The 27,124-nt window shown below is 42.1% G+C and overlaps 1 protein-coding gene across 3 annotated transcripts in view; it reads left to right on the top strand.

Annotated features, from left to right (window-relative positions):
- The window catches only part of DPY19L1 (dpy-19 like C-mannosyltransferase 1), a 107,015-nt gene that overhangs the window by 29,231 nt on the left and 50,660 nt on the right, over positions 1-27,124 (top strand). For all 3 annotated transcript variants that reach the window (XM_051852895.2, XM_051852896.2, XM_070059711.1), the window contains one exon: positions 15,786-15,843. In XM_051852895.2, the coding sequence (XP_051708855.1) occupies positions 15,786-15,843 (58 nt within the window). The remainder of the gene's footprint in view (positions 1-15,785; positions 15,844-27,124) is intronic.

Genomic DNA, 27,124 nt, shown 5'->3' with positions numbered 1-27,124 from the left:
GTGTGCACCAGCCTTGGTTTTGGAAAGTGCAGCTTCCTCTGTGGCCTACCAGCAAAGCCTTGTCTGTGGCTTGGCCTGAAAATCACATGCAGGGTTTAAACAGCAACTCCACTTGTTAGGACATCAGTGAACAGGATCGTGAGTCGGTCCTGGGCTGAATGTAATGCAGTCCGTGAGGACATCTGGCAGAAATGTAGTGTGGGCCAGGGCTGCGTGTCCTGCAGGAGTGCTGTCGGGGAAGGCACCACCGTGTCTGAAGTCACACTGTACCCTCACTCTGAGGAGTACCTCAGCGTAGAACAACTCTGTGCACAGAATGCGTGTCTAGCTGATAGTTGTAGTAAGGCATGGAGGAGCTAAAATAAGACAAACACAAGAATCTATGTTTCATCCAGGCTCCTCTGCATGTTGTCCTCAGGTTTAATAGAACCCCAGGGTCTTGGGCATAGGTTGGTACCTGGTTGGATGGTCTGCCTTCTGTATTTTTGTCTACGTCTGTCCTCTTGGTGGTTTCCTTCACTGTTCCGTTTGGATTTGCTTCTTGGCCTCCTGTTGGACCTTCTGTGCTATGTCTTGTTTATTCCTCTTACTTGGCTATTTTCTCACTTTGACAGAGCATCTTCTAGCAGTTGTTGAGAGTGGATATATGGGAGGCAGATGTTTATGAAAACTTTGCATATTTGAAAATGTTTTTATTTTGTCTTTATATCTCATTTTTTTAAAAGATGCTATTTATTTACTTGGGAGGTAGAGTTACATACAGTGAGAGAGAGAGACAGCTTCCATCTGCTGGTTCATTCCCCAAATGGCCTCAATGGCTGGAGCTGGGCTAATCCGAAGCCAGGAACCAGGAGCTTCCTCTGGGCCTCCCATACGGGTGTAGGGGCCCAAATGCTTGGGCCATCTTCCACTGCCTTCCCAGGCCATAGCAGAGAGCTGGATGGAAAGAAGAGCAGTGCCCACATGGGATGCTGGCCCAGAATGTGGAGAACCCTCATTGCTTGTTTTGCTCTAGATTTGTAACATTGTCCTTGAGAAGTTTGCAAGCATTGTACTATTGTTGACTTGCTTCTAAGTCACTCAGATTCCTAAACTTTTATGTACCCTTTCCTCTCCTTCCTCTCTGTGGATGACTATAGAATCTTCTCTTTGTTTCTGTGATCCTGAAACTTTTTTCTTTTTTTTTTTAAAAGATTTATTTTATTTATTTAAAAGACAGAGAGAGAGGTAGAAGCAGAGAGAGAGGTCTTCCATCCACTGGTTCACTCCCCAGATGGCTGCAATGGCCGGAGCTGTGCTGATCTGAAGCCAGGAGCCAGGAGCTTCTTCCAGGTCTCCCACGTGGGTGCAGGGCCCAAGGACTTGAGCCATCTTCTGCTTTCCCAGGCCATAGCAGAGAGCTGGATTGGAAGAGGAGCAGCTTGGACTAGAACTGGCACCCATATGGGATGCTGGCACATAGGCCAGGGCTTTAACCCACTGTGCCACAGTGCCAGCCCCAGTCCTGAAATTTCACAACAATATGTCATGGTGTACATCTGCTTTCATCTGTCACCTTGGGTATTTGATTTATTGTTTCATTTTTACAATTTATACCTTTAATTTCTGAGAAATTTTCTTCAGTGATTTCTTTGTCTTTCTCTGTTCTCTTTCAAAATTTTTATTATTTGGATGTTCCATTTCCCACTGCTTTTGTTTTCACATGTTTTTTATTGTTTCTTTTTAATCTCTTTGGCTTTTTTTTTACATTTTAAATTTTATCAGCCTTATTTTTCCAAACCCTCTACTACTCTTTTCACTTTTGTTTTCATACTTTGAATTTCTGAGATTTGTTGCCTAATCATTCATTTTTTTAAAGTTTTGTCTTACTTCATGCATTTCAGTATATTTTCTTTCTGAGGATTTTAATGGTTTCTTTTTTTTTTCTCCTTGAATAAGCTCAGCGTCTTAGCTTGCTCCTTTAATATCTTTCATCTCCACCTTCCCTGTTAGAAGCTATACATGATGTGAGAAGAGCTTATTAGGGGTGACTGTCAGCCCTTTGGTTTGCCTTTAGATATAAAAGAAAATATAATGCAGCATATGTCTTTCAGAGTTGTAACAAAAGACGTATTTTATCAAATTAACTGACATGGTTATAGCATAATATTTTTATTTCAGTTTAGATTTAATGATTTATTTGAAAGACAGAGTTACAGAGAGAGGTAGAGGCAGAGAGAGAGGTCTTCCATCCGCTGGTTCACTCCTCAGATGGCCACAACAGCCGGAGCTGTGCCGATCCAAAGCCAGGAGCCAGGAGCTTTTTCTGGGTCTCCCATGTGGGTGCAGGGGCCCAAGGACTTGAGCCATCCTCTACTGCTATCCTAGGCCATAGCAGAGAGCTGGATTGGAAGAGGAGCAGCCGGGACTAGAACCGGCGCCCATATGGCCAGGGCTTTAACCCACTGCACCACAGTGTTGCCTATTGAATAATTTTTTTTTTTTTTTTGACAGGCAGAGTGGACAGTGAGAGAGAGAGACAGAGAGAAAGGTCTTCCTTTGCCGTTGGTTCACCCTCCAATGGCCGCCGCAGCCAGCGCGCTGCGGCCGGCACACCGCGCTGATCCAAAGGCAGGAGCCAGGTGCTTCTCCTGGTCTCCCATGGGGTGCAGGGCCCAAGCACTTGGGCCATCCTCCACTGCCTTCCCTGGCCACAGCAGAGAGCTGGCCTGGAAGAGGGGCAACCGGGACAGAATCCGGTGCCCCGACCGGGACTAGAACCCAGTGTGCCGGCGCCGCAAGGCGGAGGATTAGCCTAGTGAGCCGCAGCGCCGGCCTATTGAATAATTTTTAAGAAGTTACTTGATGAGTCTGGCATTGTAGCAAAGCAGATTAAGCCTCTGCCTGCAACTGCTGCATCCCATATGGGTGCTGGTTTGAGTGAGACATGGCTGTTCTGCCTCTGACCCAGCTGCCTGCTAATGTGCCTGGGAAAGCAGTGAAGATGGCCCAAGTCCTTGAGCCCCAGCACCCCCAAGGGAGACCCAGATGAAGCTCTTGGCTCCTGGCTTAGGCCTGGCCCAGCCCCGGCTGCTGCGGCTATTTGAGAAGTAAACCAGTGGATGGAAGATTTTTCTCTCCATCTCCTCCTCTCTCTGTCTTTCCCCTTCTCTCTGTAACTCTTTTCAAATAAATAAAAAACTAAGAAAAAAAGTTATTTGGTAAGAGGGAGAAGATGTAAGTTTAGGAGACACTGTCTTCTCTGTAGACTAGAAAGCACCCAGAAGAATGGTTGCCTTCAATTGTTTTTGATTCAATGAATTCAGTTCATTGAAACAAACTTCACTCATGATTGCCAAATAAGAAAGGCACATCAGGGGCTGGTGTTCTGGTGTAGTTGGTAAAGGCCCTACCTGAGACGCCTCCATCCCATATCTGGTTCAAGCCCTGGCTGCCCTATTTCTAATCTAGCTCCCTGCTAAAGCACCTGGGAAAGCATCCCATGTGGACACCGGTTCAAGTCCAAGTTGCTCTACTTCCAATCCAGCTCTCTGCTGTGGCCTGGTAAAGTAGAAGATGGCCCAAGTGCATGGGCCCCTGCACCCACATAGGAAACCCAGAAGAAGCTCCTAACTTAGGCCTTGCCCAGCCCTGGCCATTGGAGCCATTTGGGGAGTGAACCAGCAAAGAGAAGATACGTCTTCCCGCCCCCCTTTCCTCCTCTCCTCCTCTCCTCCTCTCCTCCTCTCCTCCTCTCCTCCTCTCCTCCTCTCCTCTTCTCCTCCTCTCCTCCCCACCTCTGCAATTCTGCCTTTCAAATTAATTAATTAATTAATTACAAAGCACAACTAAAAACATTGTTATGTATCATATAAACCTTAGTAGAATTTACCAATTTAGGATATCTTTCCAAGGGGGCTCATTCTGAAGCTTTCGCTCAGCAGATTCCAATATATACTTAAGTCTATTTTATATTGAAAAATACATATTTAACATTTGTGTATGAAGCTCTAGTGTAAGCTCTTTACAGTCTTAAACTCATTTAATCCTATGGTAATCCTGTGCAATGCCATCTTATAGATGAGGAAACTGAAGCCCAGGAACCGGAAATAACTGTCTCACGATCACAGAGCTCGTTAGCTGCCAAGTTGGGATTTGTGGACGTGGGGTTGGTGGGACTACATTTTAAATGTTCTTTCCATAGTAGTGAAATCAGCTGCAGCTTTATTAATTTCTATTTAGAGACTCTGAGTGAAAAAGACCCTGTTTATTCCATTTCCAAAGAGAATAGCTATTTATTTTTTAGTAAAAAATGTTTCACGTGAAATAGTTTGAAAATAGTTTCACTTAGAGGGATCCATACTTCCGTCTCTTTTCTGCACTAATTCAGCACCCCAAGGTTTCTGAGTTCTGAGAACTGTTCTGAGGCTAACGTGTGTTGTCTCTTTCAGGTTGATATGTAGATGTATATTACTGCCGTTTTCTCACAAGCTCATTTGCTCCAGTTTTAGGTGTCCTACATGTGTTTTTATAAACATTCAAATGTTTTCTCATCAGTGAATTTTTCTTAGAGTCATTTTATTGACATTCTAACTACCGTACAGATTTGGAAGGAAATGTGACACGCTGTGTGTGACCCTTTTGTTTCCTTTATGTCTGCATATGCGACTGTACATTTCCCTTGATGATTCATCCCCCATGTATACTTTAGCCCATAACTCCATAGTTTTGGATGGTTCAGCAGTTTTTGGTTGCTTCCATTTTTTTTTTTTTTGGAAAATTTCTCTCTTAATGAGTTTCAAGACAAAGTTCCTTGTTTTATTTCTTCTGGTGGTGAAGAACACTTTTTTTAGAATATTAGTTGGAATATTTTTATGATTTTCTTTCTCAGAGTCATATGTCTAACAAATATCAGCAAGTCCCCAGATAAGTTTATCGAATATCTTTCTGGTTATGTACTGTACCCCTGGATATGCTATTTATTGCTGGCTGAATTTCCTTTATCTATAGTGCTTGAGAATGGAGGTGTTTTGAATTTCATTTTTTTGGATTTGGAATACTCACGCTCATGGATTTCAGGACTTTTTGCACTGAGGCAAACTTTTTTTTTAAGATTCATTTATTTATTTGAAAGTCAGAGTTACACAGAGAGAGGAGAGACAGAGAGAGAGAGAGAGAGGTCTTCCATCCGATGGCTCACTCCCCAATTGGCCGCCACAGCCGGAGCTGCGCCGATCTGAAGCCAGGAGCTTCCTCCGGGTCTCCCACATGGGCGCAGGGGCCCAAGGACTTGGGCCATCTTCTGCTGCTATCCCAGCCCATAGCAGAGAGCTGGATCAGAAGTGGAGTAGCTGGCTCTCGAACTGGCGTCCGTATGGGATGCCAGCACTTCAGGCCAGGGCGTTAACCCACTGCGCCACAGCGCTGGCCCCAAACTTAATTTTTAATTTCATTTTTCATGAACTTGTTGAAGTACCCTCACATTTACATATCATCATGAGATATCTTGGGGATGATACCAAGTCAAAACACAATTTGTTTGTGTTTCATATCCCTTATACACATTGACTGAAGATAATTTTCTGCAGTATTTTAAATTTGTGCACAAAAACAGTGTGTTACATTGAGCCATCAAACTTGTGACATTTGGTGCTAAAAACATTTCATATTTTAGAACATTTCAGATTTCAGATTTTCAGATAAGAACATTGAACCCACAGTATTTTTTTTAAGTTAATATTTAAGAGGTAGAGTTACAGACAGAGGGAGAGATAGAAAGAGAGGTCTTCCATCTTCTGGTTCACTTCCCAAATGGCCGCAACAAGTGAGCTGAGCCAATCTGAAGCCAGGAGCCAGGAGCTTCCTCCAGGATTTCCAGTACAGGGGCCCAGGCACTTGGGCCATGTTCCATTGCTTTCCCAGGCTCTCAGCAGAGAGCTGAATCAGAAGTGGAGCAGCCAGAACTTGAACGAGTGCCCATATGGGATCCCAGTAGAGGCCTAACCCACTGTACCACAGCACCGGACCCTCAGCAGTTCTAATGTGTAAACCAGTACATATGACTCACTGCTGTCTCAAGTAATAGAAATAATTGTTTCTTTGGTAACTTTAATTTTGTCCTGTAGTTAATAATTGCCTAATATTTTGTTTCCTTTAGTTTCCAGTGTATTAACTAATCCTTCTCTAGATCTGCAACTGAATGGAAAGCAGTTATTATTTCCATTGTCGATGTATGAAGTCCGCATTTCTCTGCTTGCCGCAGCCGAGGCCGCTCCTCTCTGTTCCCTGCACTTTGTTCACCACTGCCCTTCCTGAGCAGTCCTAGGCTTCCTTTTTGGGTGGGAGTGTGGCTGCTTGGGCCCTGAGTTGTATCTCTGTTGTTTATTCCTTCAGTTTGGTGGTTTTCATCGTCAGGTAGCTCCCAAGAAAGAGTACATGGAGGTAATTTTGAAGTACTTGCGTCTTGTGTGTTTGACCATTATTTTACTTTTTATTTAACTACTATTTTTGACTGGTTATAGACTTATTTCTCCTGAGACTTTTGAAGACTTTACTCCACTGACTTCTAAGATTCAGTGTGACTTTTCAAAAGCCTGGCCCTATTCTGCCTCAGTTCCTTTTGTATGTGGCTTGTTATCCTCCAGTGACAGCTTTTATGCTCACCTTTGTATTGTTATGTCCTAAAAGATCATGATGTGGCAGATGCTGCTGCTTTTCACTGGGTGCTTTCGGGCTCTGTCTACCTGGGCTCTGCCATTCTTCAGTTTGGAGGAATACATTTTAGTACTATTATTTCATCGATGACTTTTTTCTTAATTTTTCTCTCTTTTCTTGCAGTTTTATTGTTTGCGTACTGGAATTCTTACATCCAAATCTACTTTTCTTAGTTTTTTTTTTCCCTGTTACGTTTTTCTATGTTACATTTTATTGTCGTTTCTGTGAGATTTCCAACTTACCTAAAGAATCTTGGGTTTGACTATTTCTTTGTTTTTTTGCATTGTCTCTGCCACCTCCAGCTCCCCCTTATATTTGTGTTAGCGCCTGTTTTTCATGTTGAAAACCCACCAGCAGGTTGATGATCCTTGGCTCTTTTATTTTGTAGAACAAAGCTTATAAAAGCTGGTTGTAAGGTTGTAGTGCCCCACTGACCCGGGGGTTTGATTACAGAATGATCGGACTGTAAACGGCTCTGTCCGGGGAGGCCCAGCTGCTTTGGTCCTCTAGCTCTCCTTTCACAGCCTCGGCAGCCCCTGCATGTAACCAGCAGAGTTCAGGCACAGCTGACTGCCAAACCCCTCTGAGCAGAACTGGTAGCTGCACAGAGTTCTGCTCCCTCATTTTATGCATAGGGCCTGTGTGCACACTCACCTAGGCACAGTCAAGTTTCCCTGTTCCTGCTTTTCATTCCCTCTTGCAGTGAGGTGTGGCTTCTTAGGAAGAGAGCTTCTTAGGATATTTTCATGAACTTCTCTGTATTGAGTGCCTGCTGCTCAGTGTCCCTGTGACCACCCTGCCCCACCCCTTCACTTCCTCCTCGTGAATGTTTACCCTTGTCTGTCCACTCCGTTCTCCATTGCTTCTCAGGGCTTGTGAGGAAAGCCCTGCCGTCCCCTGGACACAGCTGGTCAGCGCGAATGCTTCCTCCTCAGTGCAGGCAGCCAGGCGCACAGGACAGCGCGTTCTCCTCTGTTACCTTCTTGGGTCATTCATCAGCGGGTCAGAGTAGCTTCTCTGAAACCAGAGAGAATTTTCTAGCTACTTTATGTCTAGATGTGTTCTAGAAGCGCTGAGAGTCTGGAAGATTCGTATGTATGTCAAACCCCACTTTTAATTTTACTGAATGTTCCCATTTACATTTCAAGTAAATAGTCATTTAAAGACTTTTTTTTGGCAAGAGGCAGAAATACAGACAGAGTCAGAGAGAAAGAGAGAGAGAGAGAGAACGAGAAAGAGGATGTAAAAGAGAGTGTTCTTGTCTGTTGTTTTACTCCTCACATGCCTGCAATGGCCAGAGCTTGGCTGGGCCAAAGCCAGGAGCTGGGAAATGCAATTTGGGTCTCCCACGTGGGTGGCAGGGACTCAGCTAATTGAACCATCACCCCTTCCCTTCCAGGTTCTGCATTAACAAGAAGCTGTAATTGGGAACCATTGCTAAGAATTGAACCAAGGGATATAGGGGTCTTAACTTTTCATGCAGCTCAACCCCTAGGCCAAATGCCTGCCCGCATTGTTAACATAACCGATTTTCCTATTCTCTCTCCTCATGATCCAACCCAAGTTACCCAGGAAGCACTCAGGATTCTTTTTAGTCTCTGTTATAGAATAAAATAGCTTTTTATATCAATTCTTCACTCCTCCACTGCCCCACCCCTACATGTTTTTAGGAAAAGTTAAATATATACTTTATACTAATTTTGCTTCCATTGTTTTATCTATTTTCTTGTTCTAACTTTGCTAAAAAATACTAAGCATTTGTGTTTATACAGGCTGGCTTTTTGGCTAAAAATGTGTCATAAGTAGGCTGTGAATTACACCATCTCAAACTTTTTCAGCTACAGATTTTTTTGAATGTTCTCTGTTAACTTGGCCTGTTAACATGTCTTTTATCAAACCCACTTGGTCTAACAGTTGTATATGAATATTTAAGAGATAAGTATTTCTCTTTAGTATGCACAAATTGATGAAAGTTATTGGTTGAAAATATTGGCACCCTTTCTTCAAAACCTGCTCCTTCTGTGTCCTCTGTATCTCAGTTTGCGGCCCTCCGTCCACGCGAATGCTCCGGTCTTGACTGCTGGGAGCTGCCGTGGCTTACCTCTTCCCTTACTTCTGCTGTCCAAGTGTACACAGGATCCTGTTGCTGTTCCTCTTCGGAATACCCCTGGCATCTTTCTGCTTCTCACTCTGCCATCACCGTGCCCCGAGGACACCTCACTGTTCTGTTACTGGCTTTGCCTTAGCTCCACCGCCAGCCTTGCTCTCCCGCAGGCTGTGTTTTGCATACTGCAGTCCTTGTGGTCTTTTCATCGGAGGAAAAACAGTGAAGGGAATCTGGAGATGCACGCGGGGCCAGATTCTGTGAGCACTGTGATTTGACCCTGCAAGTAAACAGATGCCGGTGGAGGTTTACCTGGATGGTGGTGGCTTGGTTGGATTCATTTAGCCTTCAAGATTGCACTAGCTGCAGTGGCAGGGTGGAGGAGGATGGCAGTCTGGGCTGGCATGTGGGAGGACAGGGAGGAGTTGTGAGGGAGGCTCCAGGGAAGCATCTTCGCCAGGAGTGCTGATTCCAGCAGGAGGGGCAGGAAGCTTGTGGGAAGAGGCCCCGGGTGTCGGGAAGTAGCTGTTCAGCCATTGAGGGAATGCTGTGGAGAGCACCCTGGGAAGGCCAGTATGGTTGAGCAGAGCAGAGTGGGTCAGAGCTGAAGCTGCACTGAGCACAGGTGCTGGTGAGAGCAGAAGCCCACATCTGGGCCAGGGCCCCAGGGCAGCAGGGAAATGCACTGTGGTGTGTTCTACTGTGGGCTCCACAGCACTCTGAACAGGCAGAATGGAATTCATGATTCTGTTGGGCCTTCAGGTAGGTACCTTTTGATTTTCTGCCATGGACAAGGTTTGGTACTAGACCTGTGGCAGCATCCATAATGAATTGGAAGTTCATAATCCACTAAATGAAATACTCTTTTGTTTAGTGTGTCAGACAATGAGTTAAATTAAAGCCATTAAATAGTTTCTTAAGTAGAGCACTTTTCTCCCTCTTTCCTCGCTGTACTATCCCTTACCTTAGTGTACCAGGGACTCCCCACCTGTCAGTACAAGGGAAGGGTCTCAGCTTTGAGATACAGGCTCAGAGTGAGAGGAGCACAATTTTTTTTTTTTTTTTTTTTTTTTTTTATTTGACAGGCAGAGTTAGACAGTGAGAGAGAGAGACAGAGAGAAAGGTCTTCCTTCCATTGGTTCACTCCCCAAATGGCTGCTATGGCCAGAGCTATGCCGATCCAAAGCCAGGAGCCAGGTGCTTCTTCCCAGTCTCCCATGCGGGTGCAGGGCCCAAGCACCTGGGCCATCCTCCACTGCCTTCCCGGGCCACAGCGGAGAGGTGGCCTGGAAGAGGAGCAACCGGGACTAGAACCAGGTGCCCACATGGGATGCCGGCACCACAGGCAGAGGATTAACCAAGTGAGCCATGGCGCTGGCACCAGGGTCTCAGATTTGAACCAGGCCTGGTTTGCATTTCTCCATCAGGCTAGTAAGGTGCCAGTGCCTTCAGTGCCAGACTCGAGATTAGAAGTTCTCTAGATTCATTTATTTCCAAGTTACTCTTTTTCTGGCTCTCAAGTATTTATACAAATAACAAGAAAACTCAACTCTAAGAGTTATTTAATACAATTTTAAATGAATTATGATTGCTTTTTTTCTTGTAAAGTTGAACTTTGTTTCATCATTTTTTGCATATAGAGATAAAAATCTTACTTATGAAACCTACTAAAATTTGATGACTGATTTAAATCTATTCAACTTTAGGATATAGGAAAGAGGAGAATTACAGGATTATTAAATATAAGAATGAGAAAAGTGTTCTTAAGATCTTTTTGAATTTTTTTAATACTGCCTCCTTTTATGTCTAAGGAAATTAAAGCTCAAAAGGTGAAATATATGAGTATATGTGGTAAATGTTTAGCAAGATTAGAATGTTTTAAAATTTTCATGATAGGAGCTTTTGTGTTTCACAATTGATGGTAATATTATAGAAGAGACTTCTTTTTTTAACCACTAGGGAATGCTGAAATATCAACTGATCGCCTGTAATGGGGGAAAAAAAAAACAATTAAAACAGTTTAAAGTATTCTGCTTACTGCATCTTTTCTGCTTAGCAAAATAAAATGACTTAGGTGGTAGTTTCTTTGAATTGAGGTGAGAGGGAGGTAGATGTTAGGGATGCTATTTTAGATTTATCGCAAGTCACATCATTTCATAGTAATTGTAACTCGTTGTAGATAAGCACACTTTGTTCTTCCTTCCCAGCTTTTGTGGGCCATGAAATTATACCAGGAAACTTGCCTCCTGGTTAGCTTAGGCAAAGCGGAGTCTATATTTATGGAAGATGCTGGTCCATAACCTGTGTTTGTATAATTTGGTGGAAAGGCAGTGGTGCTGCATTGGTTCTGTCTTCAGGAAAATGTCTACCCTCACAGCTCCAGGGTTGTATGGTGATTGAGTGAGGTGTAGGATTTTGTAGGCAAACCTCATCTGTGTAATTTGTTGGGAATTCATACTCGTGGCTTTTCTCTCCTCTCTCTATCCTTATTCTGCCATTTAAAAAATTGAAGTTAAAAGGGCAGACATTAAGCCTAGCTGTTGAGACCCTGGTTAACTTGCCTGTGTCCTACATTGAAGTACCAAGATTTAAAACTTGGCTCCAGCCCTTGACTATAGCTTTTTGCTAATGCAGATCCTGGAAGGCAGCAGTAATTGGATTCCTGACACCCACATGGAAGACCTACACTGAGTTCCCTGTTTCTAGCTTTGGCCCAACCAACCATAGGCCCAAACATGATGGACATTTGTTGAGTGAACCAGCAAATGGGTTCTCTCTCTCTTTCTCTCTCTCTCTGTGTGTCCCAAATAAATCAATCAGTATCTAACAAAAATTAAGGATATGGAATTTCAGTTTTGATCTCATTTTGTTCAGGGGAACATTTAATAGGGAATTTTACTTTAAATTCCCAAAACTTTCTCTTCTTCCATGTTTCTTGGGTTTAGGTTGCCATGGACTGTAGTCACGGAGTGAGGGGTCTTGTCTCACTCATCTTGCAGCTAGATGATAAAGGGACTTAAGAAAACATATCCTCTGTATATCTCAAAATCTTTACAAATTCACAAAATCGAGCTTGTCTATTAACTCCTTCAAATCCTTGGTGTGTTTTCTTTAGCTTACATGACCTGCCAGGTTCTGAAAATAATAAAATGTTCTATTGTGATCAGATTGCATTTCTAGAAGTTTTAGGGTTAGGTACTTGATTACTATATTTCTTGTTCATAAAATTTTTATTTAAAGAAATATAACTAGAATTGAATAAATGGAGAGACATATACTATGCCACTGAATAGGCAATATTATTCTCCTATAATCCTTCCCAAATTATATGTAAATTGAATGTCATTTCTAATCAGAAACCCAACATTCCTTTTTCAAAGGGGATATTCGTTAAGGTATTATGTGTTAAAAATACTTTGATGACAGTTTCCTAGAAAAATAAGAGTAGTTGGAGGTGGGGAACTAACTTTATCATGTCCTAAAATTATGATAATGCTACAGTAATAAAATAGTATGATACTAAAAAGTACAGAATTAAATCAGTGGACTGAAATTGAGTACAATCTGGTATTGTAAGAAATTAATATATAAGCTGAATTTCATTTCACTGGGAAAAGATCTGTTTATTTGATAAGTGGTTTTACTATAATTGTTATTTCAAAAAGAACAAAATTGGGCTTCACCAGATGAAAGATGTAAGTTGAAAGTGTAATGATAATGATACTAAAAGAAATTTTAGGAGGCTATATAAGTTTGAAATGGTGAAGATCTCACAGATAAGACAGAAAGTACAGAAGAAACAAAGGAAAATATCGACATACTTAACTACATAAAATTTAAAATTCTTTCTGGTAAAATACACCATATATTGTATCAAAATACTTTGTCTCACATATGACAACCAAAGGTTTGATAAGCCTGATGTTTAAATAACAAAACAGACAGTCCAATAGAAAGATAGACAAGAATGTAAGAGAAGTAAGTTTTCATATATCTAAAGGACAAAATTTAAAGGGTTTAGGAGCTGGCACAGAGAGTTAAAGCCATAGCCTGCAGCACTAGCATCACATATGGGAGCTGGTTTGAGTCTTGGCTGCTCCACTTCTAGTCCAGCTCCCTGCTAATGTGCCTGGGAAAGCAGCAGAGAATGGCCTAAGTTCTTGGGCCCCTGCACCCACATAGGAGACCTAGAAGAAGCTCCTGGCTCCTAGCTTCCTGGCTTTGGCCTCGCCCAGCCGTGGTCATTGTGGCCATTTGGGAAATGAATCAGCAGATGGAAGATCTCTGTCTCTCCTCCACTCTCTTTGTAGCTCTGCCTTTTTTTTTTTTAAGATTTTTATTTATTTATTTGAGAGGTAGAGTTACAGATAGTGAGAGGGAGAGAGAGAGAGAAAGGTTTTCCTTCCGTTGGTTCACTCCCCAAATGGCCGCAACAGCCAGAACTGCGCCGATCTGAAGCCAGGAGCTGGGAGCCTCCTCCAGGTCTCCCACGTGGGTGCAGGGGCCCAAGGACTCTTGGGCCATCCTCCACCGCTTTCCCAGGCCATAGCAGAGAGCTGGATTGGTAGAGGATTAGCCGGGACTCGAACCAGTGCCCATATGGGATGCCAGCACCACAGGCAGAGGATTAACCTGTTTTGCCACGGCACCAGCCCTGTAGCTCTGCCTTTTAAAGAAATAAGTATTTTTTTAAAAAACAGGAAAGGGTTGAAAAGCATCAGGTACTGTGTCAGTGATAGAGAAAAGGACTCCTGACACACTGTGGTGGAGTTGGGGTCTGGGGCAGTGCTTCCTGACATAGGTCACTTCTTTGACTTGAGCGTCTGATAGTTAGGCTTGTCCTTTGGAAATAAAAGCATCAGTATGTACAGTAATAAGGAAGGGGCTAAACAAATGGGAGTATATTGGTGCAGTGCAGTATTTGACATCTATAATGGAATACCTTAGCTTGGATGATAGATTAATTATTTACAAAAGGAACAAGTTTCATAGAGTTGTTAATAGTATGATTGCGTTAAAATGTGTGACTAAAAGGCTTGGAAGGATGGACACACAAAAATGTCGCTGAGTATCCTAGATAAAGAGAAGTGGAGGAAAGTAGCAAAGAGGAAGTCATTACTACTAGAAAATTCTGTACTTTGTGTCCTATAAGAATACATTCAAAATACTCAAATTTATCTATTTGTTGTGTCAAACCCTTTGCTCTGTCTTAACCCCTTTGATTTGAAATCACTGTTGATGCCTGGCGTTTGCCTGTTTGCCTTTCTTTTGAAGATGCTGTAGGCCTCTGAGGAGAGAACCCTGACCTCCACTCTCGGCCTGTGTTATTTCTGAGCTCTTTCATCGGTCCCTCTTATCTCTCTGATCTGTCACTTCGTCCAGGTTCTAGCCAGTATTCTGTTTCTTTGTCCCTTTGCGTTTCATTTGTGCCGCTGCAGGCTGACAATTGATGGAGAGAAGCCATCATCCTGTAATTAGTGACCCAGTGAGTTTGTGTCCCAGCCTTCACAGCTCCCTTCCAGATGGCTCAGTGGCCGTTCTGGTTTCCCTGGAGACTTCTCTTCTTAGGTAGAAGTAGTACCTCGGAGTGAACACCGCCACCTTGTCGCTCTAGAGGCAAGTGGCTGTGCTTCCGACTCCACAGGAAAAACCGGAACTCCAAAAACTTCTTGCCAGCAAACATGCAGTCTTCCTCTTCCCCTTTTGCTGTGGCTGGCAGGCCGCCTGCGCTGGGGGTTGCAGCCTTGCCCATCTCCTTGTCCTTTTCTCATTCATACATCCCTAGTAGTATGTACAGTGCCTACATCATCCAGTTCTTTGTTAGCTCTTTGACGTCTTTGTGTTGTACACATACTTACATTCAGATTGAAAGAAGGAAAGGTATGTGGGTAGAATAATAAGAAAGCAGCAGTGAGTTAAAGATTAAGAAGACTTCAAGAGTAAAGATGAAAGAAGCAGTGGAACAAACCTAAAAACCCAGGCTCGGAGGAAAGTAGGGGACACATTTCACTGTTATCAGAGCATGTGATGGTTTAGAACTGCCAGACTATTCCTTGGCTGGAGTTGCAAACCTGGTTGACATACCGAATATAGACCAATGGTAAAACCTGTATTTGTAAGTTAGTGTTTGCCAAGCATTTTCTTTTTTTTTTTTTTTTTAATTTTTATTTATTTATTTTTTTGACAGGTAGAGTGGACAGTGAGAGAGAGAGACAGAGAGAAAGGTCTTCCTTTTGCCGTTGGTTCACCCTCCAATGGCCGCCGCGGCCAGCGCGCTGCGGCCGGCACACCACGCTGATCCGATGGCAGGAGCCAGGTACTTCTCCTGGTCTCCCGTGGGGCACAGGGCCCAAGGATTTGGGCCATCCTCCACTGCCTTCCCGGGCCACAGCAGAGAGCTGACCTGGAAGAGGGGCAACCGGGACAGAATCCGGCGCCCCGACTGGGACTAGAACCCGGTGTGCCGGCGCTACAAGGCGGAGGATTAGCCTAGTGAGCCGCGGCGCCGGCCTTGCCAAGCATTTTCTGTAGTGCCCAAGTGCAGGCAGAAGGTGTGGTGTTTCTCAGCTGTATGACCCTTTGGGAGTCCTGTTCTGCCTTCATCCTCACCCATTTCCCTAATGAATATCGGGTATTCCAGGGAAGATGATTTGAGAAATGCTGAAGGACACAACCAGATTGTGGTACTGAGGACAAAAAGGGAAAAGGGCAGTTAGGTTGAATGATTAGGTTGAATGATTCGCAGTAACATGACTACTAGAATTTCTATCCCCTTTCAGTTGATATTCTGAGTCTATACATTTTGAAGAAGGCAAACTAACGATATTTTGGAGGAAGTAAATTATTTTGTAAATAAGTGTAGGAGAGTTCTAGTGTAGCTGAAACTATTTGTAGTCCTAGAAAGCTTTTAGATGGTATTACTTTACGGTTTTAGCAGATTGCCATGAATTCCGTTGTTTGAGTTGCACTTTCTTGACCTCTTTTTCAGCGGCAGCCGGTTAGGAGGCCTGGTCACAGTGCTGTGCTTCTTTTTCAATCATGGGGAGGTAAGTAGTTGCAGTTATTTTCAGAATGACTCCTGGAAATACATGTTCCTTCTTAAATTTAATTTCCGTCTACAATGGCTTTCCTTAAATATTGGATATTACTGTTTTGATTCAAAATTTAAATACTAAATTAACTCTTCATGACTATTTCATGATCCTTATATCTCCTGGATGATATATCTCTTAGAGGGTTGAAGAAATAGTGGTTCTATATCAATTTTTTAATTATCTTTTTTTAAAAAAAGATTTATTTACTTATTTGAAAGGTGGAGTTACAGAGGCAGAGGCAGAGAGAAAGAGAGGGAGGTCTTCTATTTGTTGGTTCACTCTTCAGATGACTACAACAGCTGGAGCTAGGCTGATCTGAAGGCAGGAGCCTGGAGCTTCTTCCAGGTCTCTCATGTGGATTCAGGGACCCAAGCACTTGGGCCATCTTCTACTGCTTTCCCAGGCCATAGCAGAGAGCTGGATCAGAAGTGGAGCAGCCAGGACTTGAACTGGTAACCATATGAGATGTTGGCACTGCAGGTGGCGGCTTTACCCTCTATGCCAAAGTGCAGGCCCCCAATTTTTTATTTTGAAAACTATGAAAGCCATACTTTTAGAATATTAAAAATAAGCCAACCATAGATAATATTTTAACTGCCTAGTGCAGGGATAGCTTTGTTATAGGAGTTATACACCAAGTTCTTACTATAATGTATTAACCAAATATGCTTTGTAAAATACTTAATTATACCCGCAAATTTGCAAGTATCCAAGGCTTTCTAAAGAGAACAGCATTGTAAAGAATATAGACTCTGGATCTAGGATTCTTGGATTAAAATCCTGGCTCTGGCATTTAGTGGCTGTGTGAACTGAACTAATCATTTCATCTCTCTGTGCCTGGTTTCCTCATTGTGAATGGGTACAGTGATGTTACCCCTCTCACAGGATAATTGCAGAGATTAAATGAATTTATATGTGTAAAGTGCCTAGAGCAATGTTTGAAATACGGTGATTGCAATGTAATTGTTAGCTTGTATTATTAATATTTTAATGTTATTACTAATTTAGTTCAGATTAAACTTCATAATAAATTGAAAGTGCCAACGAATTCCTTCTCCTAAATTAATCATAGTGGTAAATGAATTTCTAGTGATGTATCTCTGTCCAGATTTCTTTCATGGCAAGTTTAATATGAAGGAGAGGAAAGAAAGGTGAGCCTGCTTTGAGTGACGTGACCTCGTCCTTTTGTGCCTTTATACACTCCAGTGTCTGCAGGGTTTGAACACGCACATGTTATGAAGCTCTAAGAGCAGTTATACCCAAACTTGATGCAGAGTCAAATTTAGACGACTTTTTTAACCAGTTACTAATGTTTATTCAACTAATATGTACTTAGTATTTAGAATCACAGAATTGTAAAAGCTAGAATAGCCAAGTAGATTAGAATATTTGACAGATGACTGTAGCATGACATAATGATTAGTACAGTATGAATTTTGAGCCAAAAAAGAAAAAAAGAAAGATTTTGCTTTTTCTTGACTGTGGATACTGTACATTTTGATAGTGTGGCCCATGAAACGTGTGGACCTATTGTCAAATTCTTGTGAGAATGGCCTGAGAAATGGGAAATAACTGCTTCCTAGTGGAAGAAAGGAGCCTTGCATAATAATAACAACATGTTGGAGAAAAGGGATTATTGAAATTTTTGGAGCCAAGACACAGAAAGATACTAAGTCAAAGATCTGTTGTGTTATACTTAGTGTATACTAAGGGTTATTAATTCCTGATCTCATATTTTCCTTATAATTTTGATCATCTTGTAGTGTGAATATCATTCCTTACAAGGGAATCAGGCAATTTATGTGATTTTTTTTCATGCTCATGGAATTTCTTTTTGATACTTTTCAGCTATTCTGTATATTTAAACATGCTTAGACATCACTCTTAGGAAAAAAAGTAAATTAGCATTAGAATTATAATTTCAGTTTTACTGAGATAGTCAAGTATATAATTGTCTTTATTGTAACTGTAGCTTTGGGGTAGCAAGGGGCTGGCTCTGTGGTATAGTGGGTAAACCTTCCTTTTGCAGTGCCAGCATCCCATATGGGTGCCTGTTCAAGTTCTGGCTGCTCCTCCTCTGATCCGGCTCTCTGCTATGGCCTGAGAAAGCAATGGAAGGTCGCCCAAGTCCTTGGGCCTCTGCACCCACATGGGAGACCCAGAAGAAGCTCCTGGCTCCTGGCTCCTGGCTCCTGGCTCCTGGCTCCTGGCTTGGGATTGGCCCAGCTCTGGCCGTTGTGGCCATTTGGAGAATGAACCAGTGGATGTCTGTCACTGTCTCTGTAACTCTACCTCTCAAGTAAATAAAGAAAGAAATAAATCTTTAAAAATTAAAATAAAATTTGAGAGCATAAACTGCTGTTTGTGTTTAAATATAGGTGAGGACTCAAGATTGGAAGTCTTTTATTAAAATTTTATGTCTTGTGGTTTTCAGATTATAAGATTTATTTTCCTTGTTTTTAAAAATGCTACCTAAAGTATATAATTTTTATATGAGGAAAAACATCTACTCTGATGGTATCTGTTCATGCATTTGGAGAACTTTTGTGGAGCATTGCTTACTGGAATTACTACTTGGTCACTAATTGATACCTTACTTTCTTGGAAGAATTACTTTCATCAAAGGAGTAAGCGATTTATGTGCCAAAGAATCATTGTCGTTTGTTCTTTGCACTTATGTTCCATTTAAATTAGTTTTCTTTCTCTGTACTAGACTATAAGACAGTGTAGAGTGTACTTTTAAAATTCTTTTCCCTCGGGTGGTTTTATCAGGAGAGATTTTTACCCTAACAAAAGAACTATAATATGTGTAGTGTGAATTGGTTAATAAAATTATGTGATAAACAGCAATTTAAAACCTTCAAATCTGGGACCAACGTTGTTGTGGCATAGTGGGCAAAGCTGTCACTGGTGATACTGGCATCCCACATGGACTCCAGTTGTGTCCCAGCTGCTCTACTTGCAATCCAGCTCCCTGCTAATGGCCTGGGAAAAGTGGTGAAAGATGGCTCAGGTACCTGGACCCCTGCCACCCATTTGGGAGACCTGGGTGAAGCTCCTGGCTCTTGGCTTCTGCCTGGCCCAGCCCTAGCCATGTGGCCACCTGGTGAGTGAACCAGTAGATGAAGATATCTCTCTCTCTCTCTCTCTCTCTCTCTCTATACCTCACTCTCTCTAACTCTTTCAAAATAAATACATAAATCTTAAACAAACAAAAAACCAAAACCAGGCTGGCACTGTGGCACAGCGGGTTAAAGCCCTGGCCTGAAGCGCCGGCATCCCATATGGGCGCTGATTCTAGTCCCAGCTGCTCCTCTTCCAATCCAGCTCTCTGCTATGGCCTGGGAAAGCAGTAGAAGATGGCCCAAGTCCATGGGCCCCTGCACCCACATGGGAGACCCAGAAGAAGCTCCTGGCTCCCAGCTTCAGATTGGTGCAGCTCCAGCCGTTGTAGCCATCTGGGGAGTGAACCAGTAGATGGAAGACCTCTCTCTCTGTCTCTACCTCTCTCTGTAACTCTTTCAAATAAATAAAATAAATATTTTTTTTAAAAAAAACCTTCAAATCTGAAATACATGAAAATTCAATAAAGGGGCTATTAATTGGTCATGATAATTAGATCAATAATATCGAGTTTATACACTTGATAATAAAATACATTATTTTCATTTGCCAAGCTTCTTCATTAAATTTTAATTTTGTCACTATTGAGAATTATTGCTAAAATAATAATGAAAGCTAACAATTTTGCTTACTCTTGAGACTACATCCATGTAGGATAAGGTGCATGCACCCTGGGTTGGTATTGTGAGAGTTGTAGAGTACAGATTGAAAGCATTCACATGAGTATAAAGAAACCCCTAAATATATTTTTCCTCTAATTTTTGACTGTTAATATTCTGTTTTTCTGAAATATTATCATTTAGTTTTATCATAATAAGAATTTTAAAAGTTGCCATGCATGATTTATATTTTACATAAAATATGTTCTTATATATAAAGATATAAACACCTAAAGAAGAAATCCTTTATTTATAATGAAAAAAAACTTTAAAAATTTAATTCAAAGTAAATGAAAAGATTGCCTTTGGGGTTATATCTAATATTTCTGTCGCAATTTTTTTTTAAAAATAAGTAATTTGGGGCCAGTGCTGTAGTATAGCGGGTACAGCTGCTACCTACAGTGTTGGCATCTTTTATGGTCATTGGTTCGAGTCCCAGCTGCTCTACTTCTGATCAGCTCTCTGCTGTGGGCTGGGAAAGCAGTGGAAGATGGCCCAAGTTCTTGCGCTCCTGTATTCATATGAAAGACCTAGAAGAAGCTCCTGGCTCCTGACTTTGGATCTGTCCAGCTCCAGCTGTTTGGGGAGTGAACCAGCCGATGGAACCTCGCCCTCCCTCTCCCCCTCCCCCTCCCCCTCTGACTTTCAAATAAATAAATAAATCTTTACAAAAAAGGAAAATGGAATTAAAAGTTAAATTTATTTTTAAAAGTTTTATTTATTTTTACTCATTTGAAAGGCAGAGTAAGAAGACAGATAGAACTTCCATCTGCTGGTTCACTCCCCAAATGCCTGTAACAGCTGAATTGGGCCAGGCTGAAAGCAGGAGCCAGGAACTCCCAGTTCTTCCAGGTGGGTGACAGGTCCCTAAGTCCTTGAGGCATCATCTGCCGCCTACCAGAAAGCTGGATTGGAAGCAGGGGTGGGAATATCTCAGACAAACTGATATGGGATGCAGGTATGCCAAGCAGCAGCTTAACCTACAGAACCACAACACCCACCCTGTAAGTTTACTTTGATGTAAAAAAAGGTTGAAATTCATGCACAATTTTTTCATAATGTGCATTTGGCATAAACTTTTTTTTGAAATACCTTTGTATTCATGTCAAAAGAATCAGTCAAACTAATTATCATACCTATTACCTTACCAACTTTGGTACATCATGGAGTGGAATAAGTCACTCAAACTTAGTCTTTCAGTCTACCTAAAACTGTGTACCCTGTGATCAACACCTCCTCTTCCTTTCTCTGTACCTCTCCCTTCCCAATCTCTGGCACCACATTCTCCTCTCTTTCTGAGGGTGTTTTCAATTCCACACGTCAGTGAGGTTGTACAGTGTTTGTCTTCCTATGCCTGGCTTTCAGTTCCCATTAGATCCTCCAGTCCCATCCAGGTTGCCATGAATCAGAGATTTTTTTTTTCCTATGTAAACACTGTTTAGTATACCATTAAATATGTATGCCTTATTCTCTTTATCTATTTAGTCATTGCTAGACACTTAGTTTGCTTCCATATCTTGGCTATTGGCGATCAACGCTTAAATGAACGTGTGACTGAAGATAACTTTTCAACATGCCAATTTCAGTTCTTCTGGGTATAAGCCCAGACTTACATATTATTCCTTCCTTTCTTTCCAGTAATGGCAAATTTTGGCCAGAACACCTACTCTGGGTCTTCTATTTATCCAGCTCAGTTAAAATGACATATGCTGAGTGTCTGTTGTATCCCAGAACTTTTTGCTACTTAGGATGTGTCAGTGAGTAAAACAAAGACCCCTGACCTTGGGGACAGTCTTCTGCCCAAGGTGGGAGAGAAACTAGCCCATTTGAGCAGTAACAAGAAGGTCCTTGTAGGAAAAGAGAATAATAGATTAGGTCAGGCAGGTAATAAAGGGAGGTGGGATAAGTGGCATAGAAGGCTAAGCCTTTGCTTGCAATGTCAGCATCTAATGTGGGCACCAGTTCATGTCCTGGCCCAGCTCCCTGCACCTGGGAAAGCAGCTGAAGATGGCCAAGTACTTGGGCCCCTGCACCCATGTAGGAGACCCAGAGAAGCTCCTATCATTGGCTTGGCCTAGCTGCAGCCATTGCAGCCATTTGGACAGTGAACCAGTGGATGGAGGACCTTTCTGTCCCTGTCTGTCTGTCTGTCTCTTTGTATCTCTGCCTTTCAAATAAATAAATCTTTTTTTAAAAAATAGAAAAGATACATTTAGAGCAGACAGAAAGCCACTGAAGGAGCAAGAGAATGAAATAGTTTATTTTTATGTTAATTTATAAAATAGTATAAGTACAAGATGTATTACTGATTCAGGCTATTGATTGGTGTGTCCATGGATTTGTGGCCCTTTATTAAACTTTGGGAAACTCCAGAAGTTTTAAAAAAGAAAGGATACTTTGGATTGAATCTGCTGATACAGATTTGAAAACTAGTCTGTGGTGTAGTAGAAAACTAGGCTGTGATGTCCTTAATGGCCTGTGCTTTCTGGATTCTGGTCTTGCTTCACAGCTCTCTCTAGGCTGTCTTTGTTTCAGTCCCACTGGCCTGCCTTCCTCCAGTTCCTAGAAAAGACCATTCCTTTTCCTTCCTCAGGGCCTTTGCACTTGCTGTGTCCTAGGCCTTTTTCCTTCTCCCCTGACACCCCACACCAACACACACCTCCTAACTGGTGCCTAATTAAACCCTAATTATCCTTAGTAAATAGACATTTCAGGTAACATTTCCATGGTATTCTTTTCCTTCTGCAGATCTGTGTTTCCATCTTGTATAATTTCTTTTTGGATTTAAGAACTTTGTTTAGCAGTGTGGTGAAAGTCTGCCAAGAAATTCCCTTAGGTTTTGTCTGTCTAAAAAAAAAGTCTGTATTTTCTCATCATGTTTTGTTTTTTTGTTGTTGTTGTTGTTGTTGGATAATTTTAGATTTATAGCCTTATTTTTCAACACTTTAAAGATGCCATTCTTTTGTCTCTTGGCTATTGTTTAATAAGAAGTCAATCATTATTTTTATTATTGTACCCTGAATGTGTCTTTTCTCTGGTGGTTTGAAAATTCTCTTTTTATATTTGCTTTTTATTAGTTTGATAGTGGTAGACCTAGAGCCCAGGTTTTTGTGTATCTCCTACTTGAGAGTCACTGAACATCTTTGTTTAGTGGTTTGATTTTATTGTAAGTCAGTTTGTGGAAATTTGTAGCCAATATGTTCTCTTTGGATATTTTTCTCTTCTGCACTCTCTCTCTCATTTCCTTTGGACATTCTGATGACATATACGTTTTTGTTTGATGCTGTCTGTAAGTTTTTGATATCCTGCTTCCTTTTTTTCCTTCTTCATTTTTTCTCTCAGTGCCGCCCAGAGTTCACTGGTACTTTATTCTTCACTCTGCCAAATCAGGCATAACTGTTCACTGTGTTTGTGGCTTTTCCAGATTCCAGTTTATGTAGTTAGAAGTCCGTTTTCTACTGGTTCTAGCAGAGAACCTGTTCTAGGCCATTGTTCCCAGGTGTGAATGCAGGACCAACAGCTGCCTTCATCTAGATTGGAGCTGTACCTAGTTCCGCTGCAAATCTTTTTTTTTCCTCTAAATATTTATTAATTTATTTGAAAGGCAGAGTTACAGAGAGGCAGAGGCAGAGGCAGAGAGAGAGAGAGAGAGAGGTCTTCCATCTTCTGGTTCACTCTCCAGATGGCTGCAGTGGCTGGAGCTGCATCAATCCGAAGCCAGGAGCCAGGAGCTTCTTCCGGGTCTTCCAGGCGAGTGCAGGGGCCCAAACACTTGGACCATCTTCTACTGCTTTCCCAGGCCACAGCAGAGAGCTGGATCAGAAGAGGAACAGCTGGGACTCAAACTGACATGCACATGGGATGCCGGCTTTATCCGCTATGCCGCAGCGCTGGCCCCTTCCACTGCAAATCTTGTACTACGAAGGCAGTACAAGAAATGCACATGTGTCTGTATGTTGTTTTCCTCCATCTTTTTTTATTTTGAAAAGTGTTAAGCTCACAGAGAAGTTCTAGGTTCATTTTTTTCTTTCCAATTTTAATATTTTGCTGCATTTGCTTTCTCTGTCTTATGTACACATTCTTCTGACTCATTTGAAAATGAGTTGCAGACATGATGGGGATGTCACCCCTAAATACTTCCTTACATGTTTCATAAAAGTAAGGACATTCTCATATATAATCACAATAATTTTTATCATACTTAAGAAACTTACCACTGATAATTATACAATAATATTTTAATATATCTTATATTTAGATTTCTAAAGTTATCCCAGTAAATCCCTTTATGATTTGTCTTGGAACCATAATTGGATTAAGGATACCACTTTGTATTTAGCTGTTATTTTATCTAGAGCAGTTTATCTTGAACAGTTCCTGTTTTAAATTTTTTTTCACATTTTAAAAAAATGTGGAAGGCTACAAGGAAGGCCAGTTTTTCCTATTAGCCATTTGAAGTTCCCTCATGTTGCATCTTCCAATCTAGATGCATCTCTTCATGTTTGTCTTTAAATTCTCTCAGCAGTGTTTTCTGTTTTGCCTATGTTTGTTAGATGAACTCCAAGATAGCTTACATTTTTTTTTTTAAATGGCATCATTTTTTGTCCTTTTGGTGTCCTTGCAGCCTTTGAACATTTCCTTTTTGTCAGAAAAAGTTGTTCCAGGATTGTCTTGAACACAGATATGGCATTAGCTATACAAGGAATTCTAGTCCTAGAAGTGGAAAAATAGTATATAGAGACCACAGTCTGGGTACTCACTGTGCTCATTGCTACTTGCATATAATTGCTTTTAGCCCCCTTTCTGCAGAGAGCTAGAAAATGTATTTTATCCTCAATCTGCCTGTTTATGAGGCAAAGAAGATAAATGGAGATAGTGCTCCCATCTAGTGACTTACTCCCCTAGTGCTCACAATGGCCATCTAACAAGGGTTGAAACCTGGAGGCTGGAGCTCAATCCAGGTTTCCATGTGGGTACAGGCACTCAGTTACTTGAACCATTATTGCTGATTCCCAGGGTCTGCATTAGCAGGAAGCTGGAATTAGGAGACAGAAGTGGGAATTAAACCCAGGCACTGTGATTAGGTTGCAGGTATCCTAACCTGCCTCTTAACTGCTAGTACCAACACCCATTCTCAGAAAGTACATGTTTAAAATATCATTGATTCCTATTGATTCCTACAGTTCTAATCCAGTATCATAAGGTTCTTTTCTTCCTTTTCCTACTCCATATTTGTACCGCCCATCTTCACACATTTTAAGTAGATTTACTTACTTGATTTATTGTTTAACACATTAAAATAGTTTTTTCAGAATTATTATACTAATACTATTTCCAATAATAAGCCTACCAAGTAAGGTTCAAGATATCTTTGTAGGTCTTTTTTCCTAAGAGTATATTTTATTAAGGGAATAAAAAGTAATACATGGGCCGGCGCCATGGCTCACTAGGCTAATCCTCCGCCTTGCGGCGCTGGCACACCAGGTTCTAGTCCCGGTCGGGGCACCAGATTCTGTCCCGGTTGCCCCTCTTCCAGGCCAGCTCTCTACTGTGGCCTGGGAATGCAGTGGAGGATGGCCCAAGTGCTTGGGCCCTGCACCCCATGGGAGACCAGGAGAAGCACCTGGCTCCTGGCTTCGGATCAGCGCGGTGCGCCGGCCGCAGCGCGCCGGCCATGGCGGCCATTGGAGGGTGAACCAATGGCAAAGGGAGACCTTTCTCTCTGTCTCTCACTGTCCACTCTGCCTGTCAAAAAAAAAAAAAAAAAAGTAACTTTAGTTGTTTTTTCTTTGTGTTAGGCTTTTTGATAATACACTTGAAACCATTTGTTTGAGTTTGTATTTATCCTGCCTTTTTTTTTTTTTTTTTTTTTTTTTTTTTTGACAGGCAGAGTGGACAGTGAGAGAGACAGAGAGAAAGGTCTTCCTTTGCCGTTGGTTCACCCTCCAAGGGCTGCCATGGCTCACGCGCTGCGGCCGGCGCACTGCGCTGATCCGATGGCAGGAGCCAGGAGCCAGGTGCTTTTCCTGGTCTCCCATGGGGTGCAGGGCCCAAGCACTTGGGCCATCCTCCACTGCACTCCCTGGCCACAGCAGAGAGCTGGCCTGGAAGAGGGGCAACCGGGACAGAATCCGGCGCCCCAACCGGGACTAGAACCTGGTGTGCCGGCGCCGCTAGGCGGAGGATTAGCCTAGTGAGCCGCGGCGCCGGCCTTTATCCTGCCTTTTTATCTTGACTAAGGTTTTTTTTTTTTTTCTTTTTTTTTGACAGGCAGAGTGGATAGTAAGAGAGAGAGAGACAGAGAGAAAGGTCTTCCTTTGCCGTTGGTTCACCCTCCAGTGGCCGCCATGGCTCATGCGCTGTGACCGACACACTGCACTGATCCGAAGCCAGGAGCCAGGTGCTTCTCCTGGTCTCCCATGGGGTGCAGGGCCCAAGCACTTGGGCCATCCTCCACTGCACTCCCTGGCCACAGCAGAGAGCTGGCCTGGAAGAGGGGCAACCGGGACAGAATCCGGTGCCCTGACCGGGACTAGAACCTGGTGTGCCGGCGCCGCAAGGCGGAGGATTAGCCTATTGAGCCGCGGCGCCGGCCTTGACTAATGTTTTTGTTAGAGAGTTTCACAGAGTTTATTTGGAGTAGAAATCCCCAAGAAGTATAATTTACAATCATAAGGTGGAGGTGGTGGGGTTGATATTGATCACATCTCATCAGATGCATTTTCCATTTCAAATATGTCAGGAGTATTCAGATTCAAGTCTGCAATGCTGGCTAGAAGTGTGTAGATGTACTGTACTGCTTTTCCAAGAAAGATGACTGTTCTCACAGAGGTTCTCTGTAAACTTAGGATAAGATGTACTGATACATTGGAAATTCAGAGAGAAAGATCTGTGTTTCCTTTTGTGGAACCAGCAGACATTCTATTTAAAGATAGTAGAGCTTAATAATAGCAATTACATATCACTGAAACCTAAAACTTTCTGTGAGGCAAAATTGAATTATCAATTCAAATGGAAATATGTACCAGTATATGTTACAGAAACACCAGTATATCATGGTACAGAAATAGACAAAAATTCCAAGAAAGCAACCAAGTTTATGTGCCATCAAAGTGCAGTGCCAGCAGCAACACAAAAGCCCATACCAAGCTTAGGGTCTACCTAGATAATGAGATACCCTGAGTAACATCAAATAGAGATACTCAAACCATAGCTGTTGCACTAGGCTTTTTTATGGTTATCCTGTGGCTAATAGGATCCTTACACCTATCCCATTCTCTGAGGAATAGTAGCCAAACCTTTATGTTGGCCAAAAATCTTTAATGGAGACCCTGATACATTTACTGCATAAAGCTTTATGATAGCTAATATTGAGCAATATAAAGCAACCTTATAACAAATCCAGCATAGCAGTAAGTAGTTAGAGGTGGGCAATTTGTTTTAAACCTAAA

This window comes from Oryctolagus cuniculus, chromosome 16 (genome assembly GCF_964237555.1).
Source record: "Oryctolagus cuniculus chromosome 16, mOryCun1.1, whole genome shotgun sequence".
Taxonomy (NCBI): Eukaryota; Metazoa; Chordata; class Mammalia; order Lagomorpha; family Leporidae; genus Oryctolagus; species Oryctolagus cuniculus.
The sequence above is the reverse complement of the archived record's forward strand: the minus strand, read 5'-3'. Positions and strand labels throughout refer to the sequence as shown.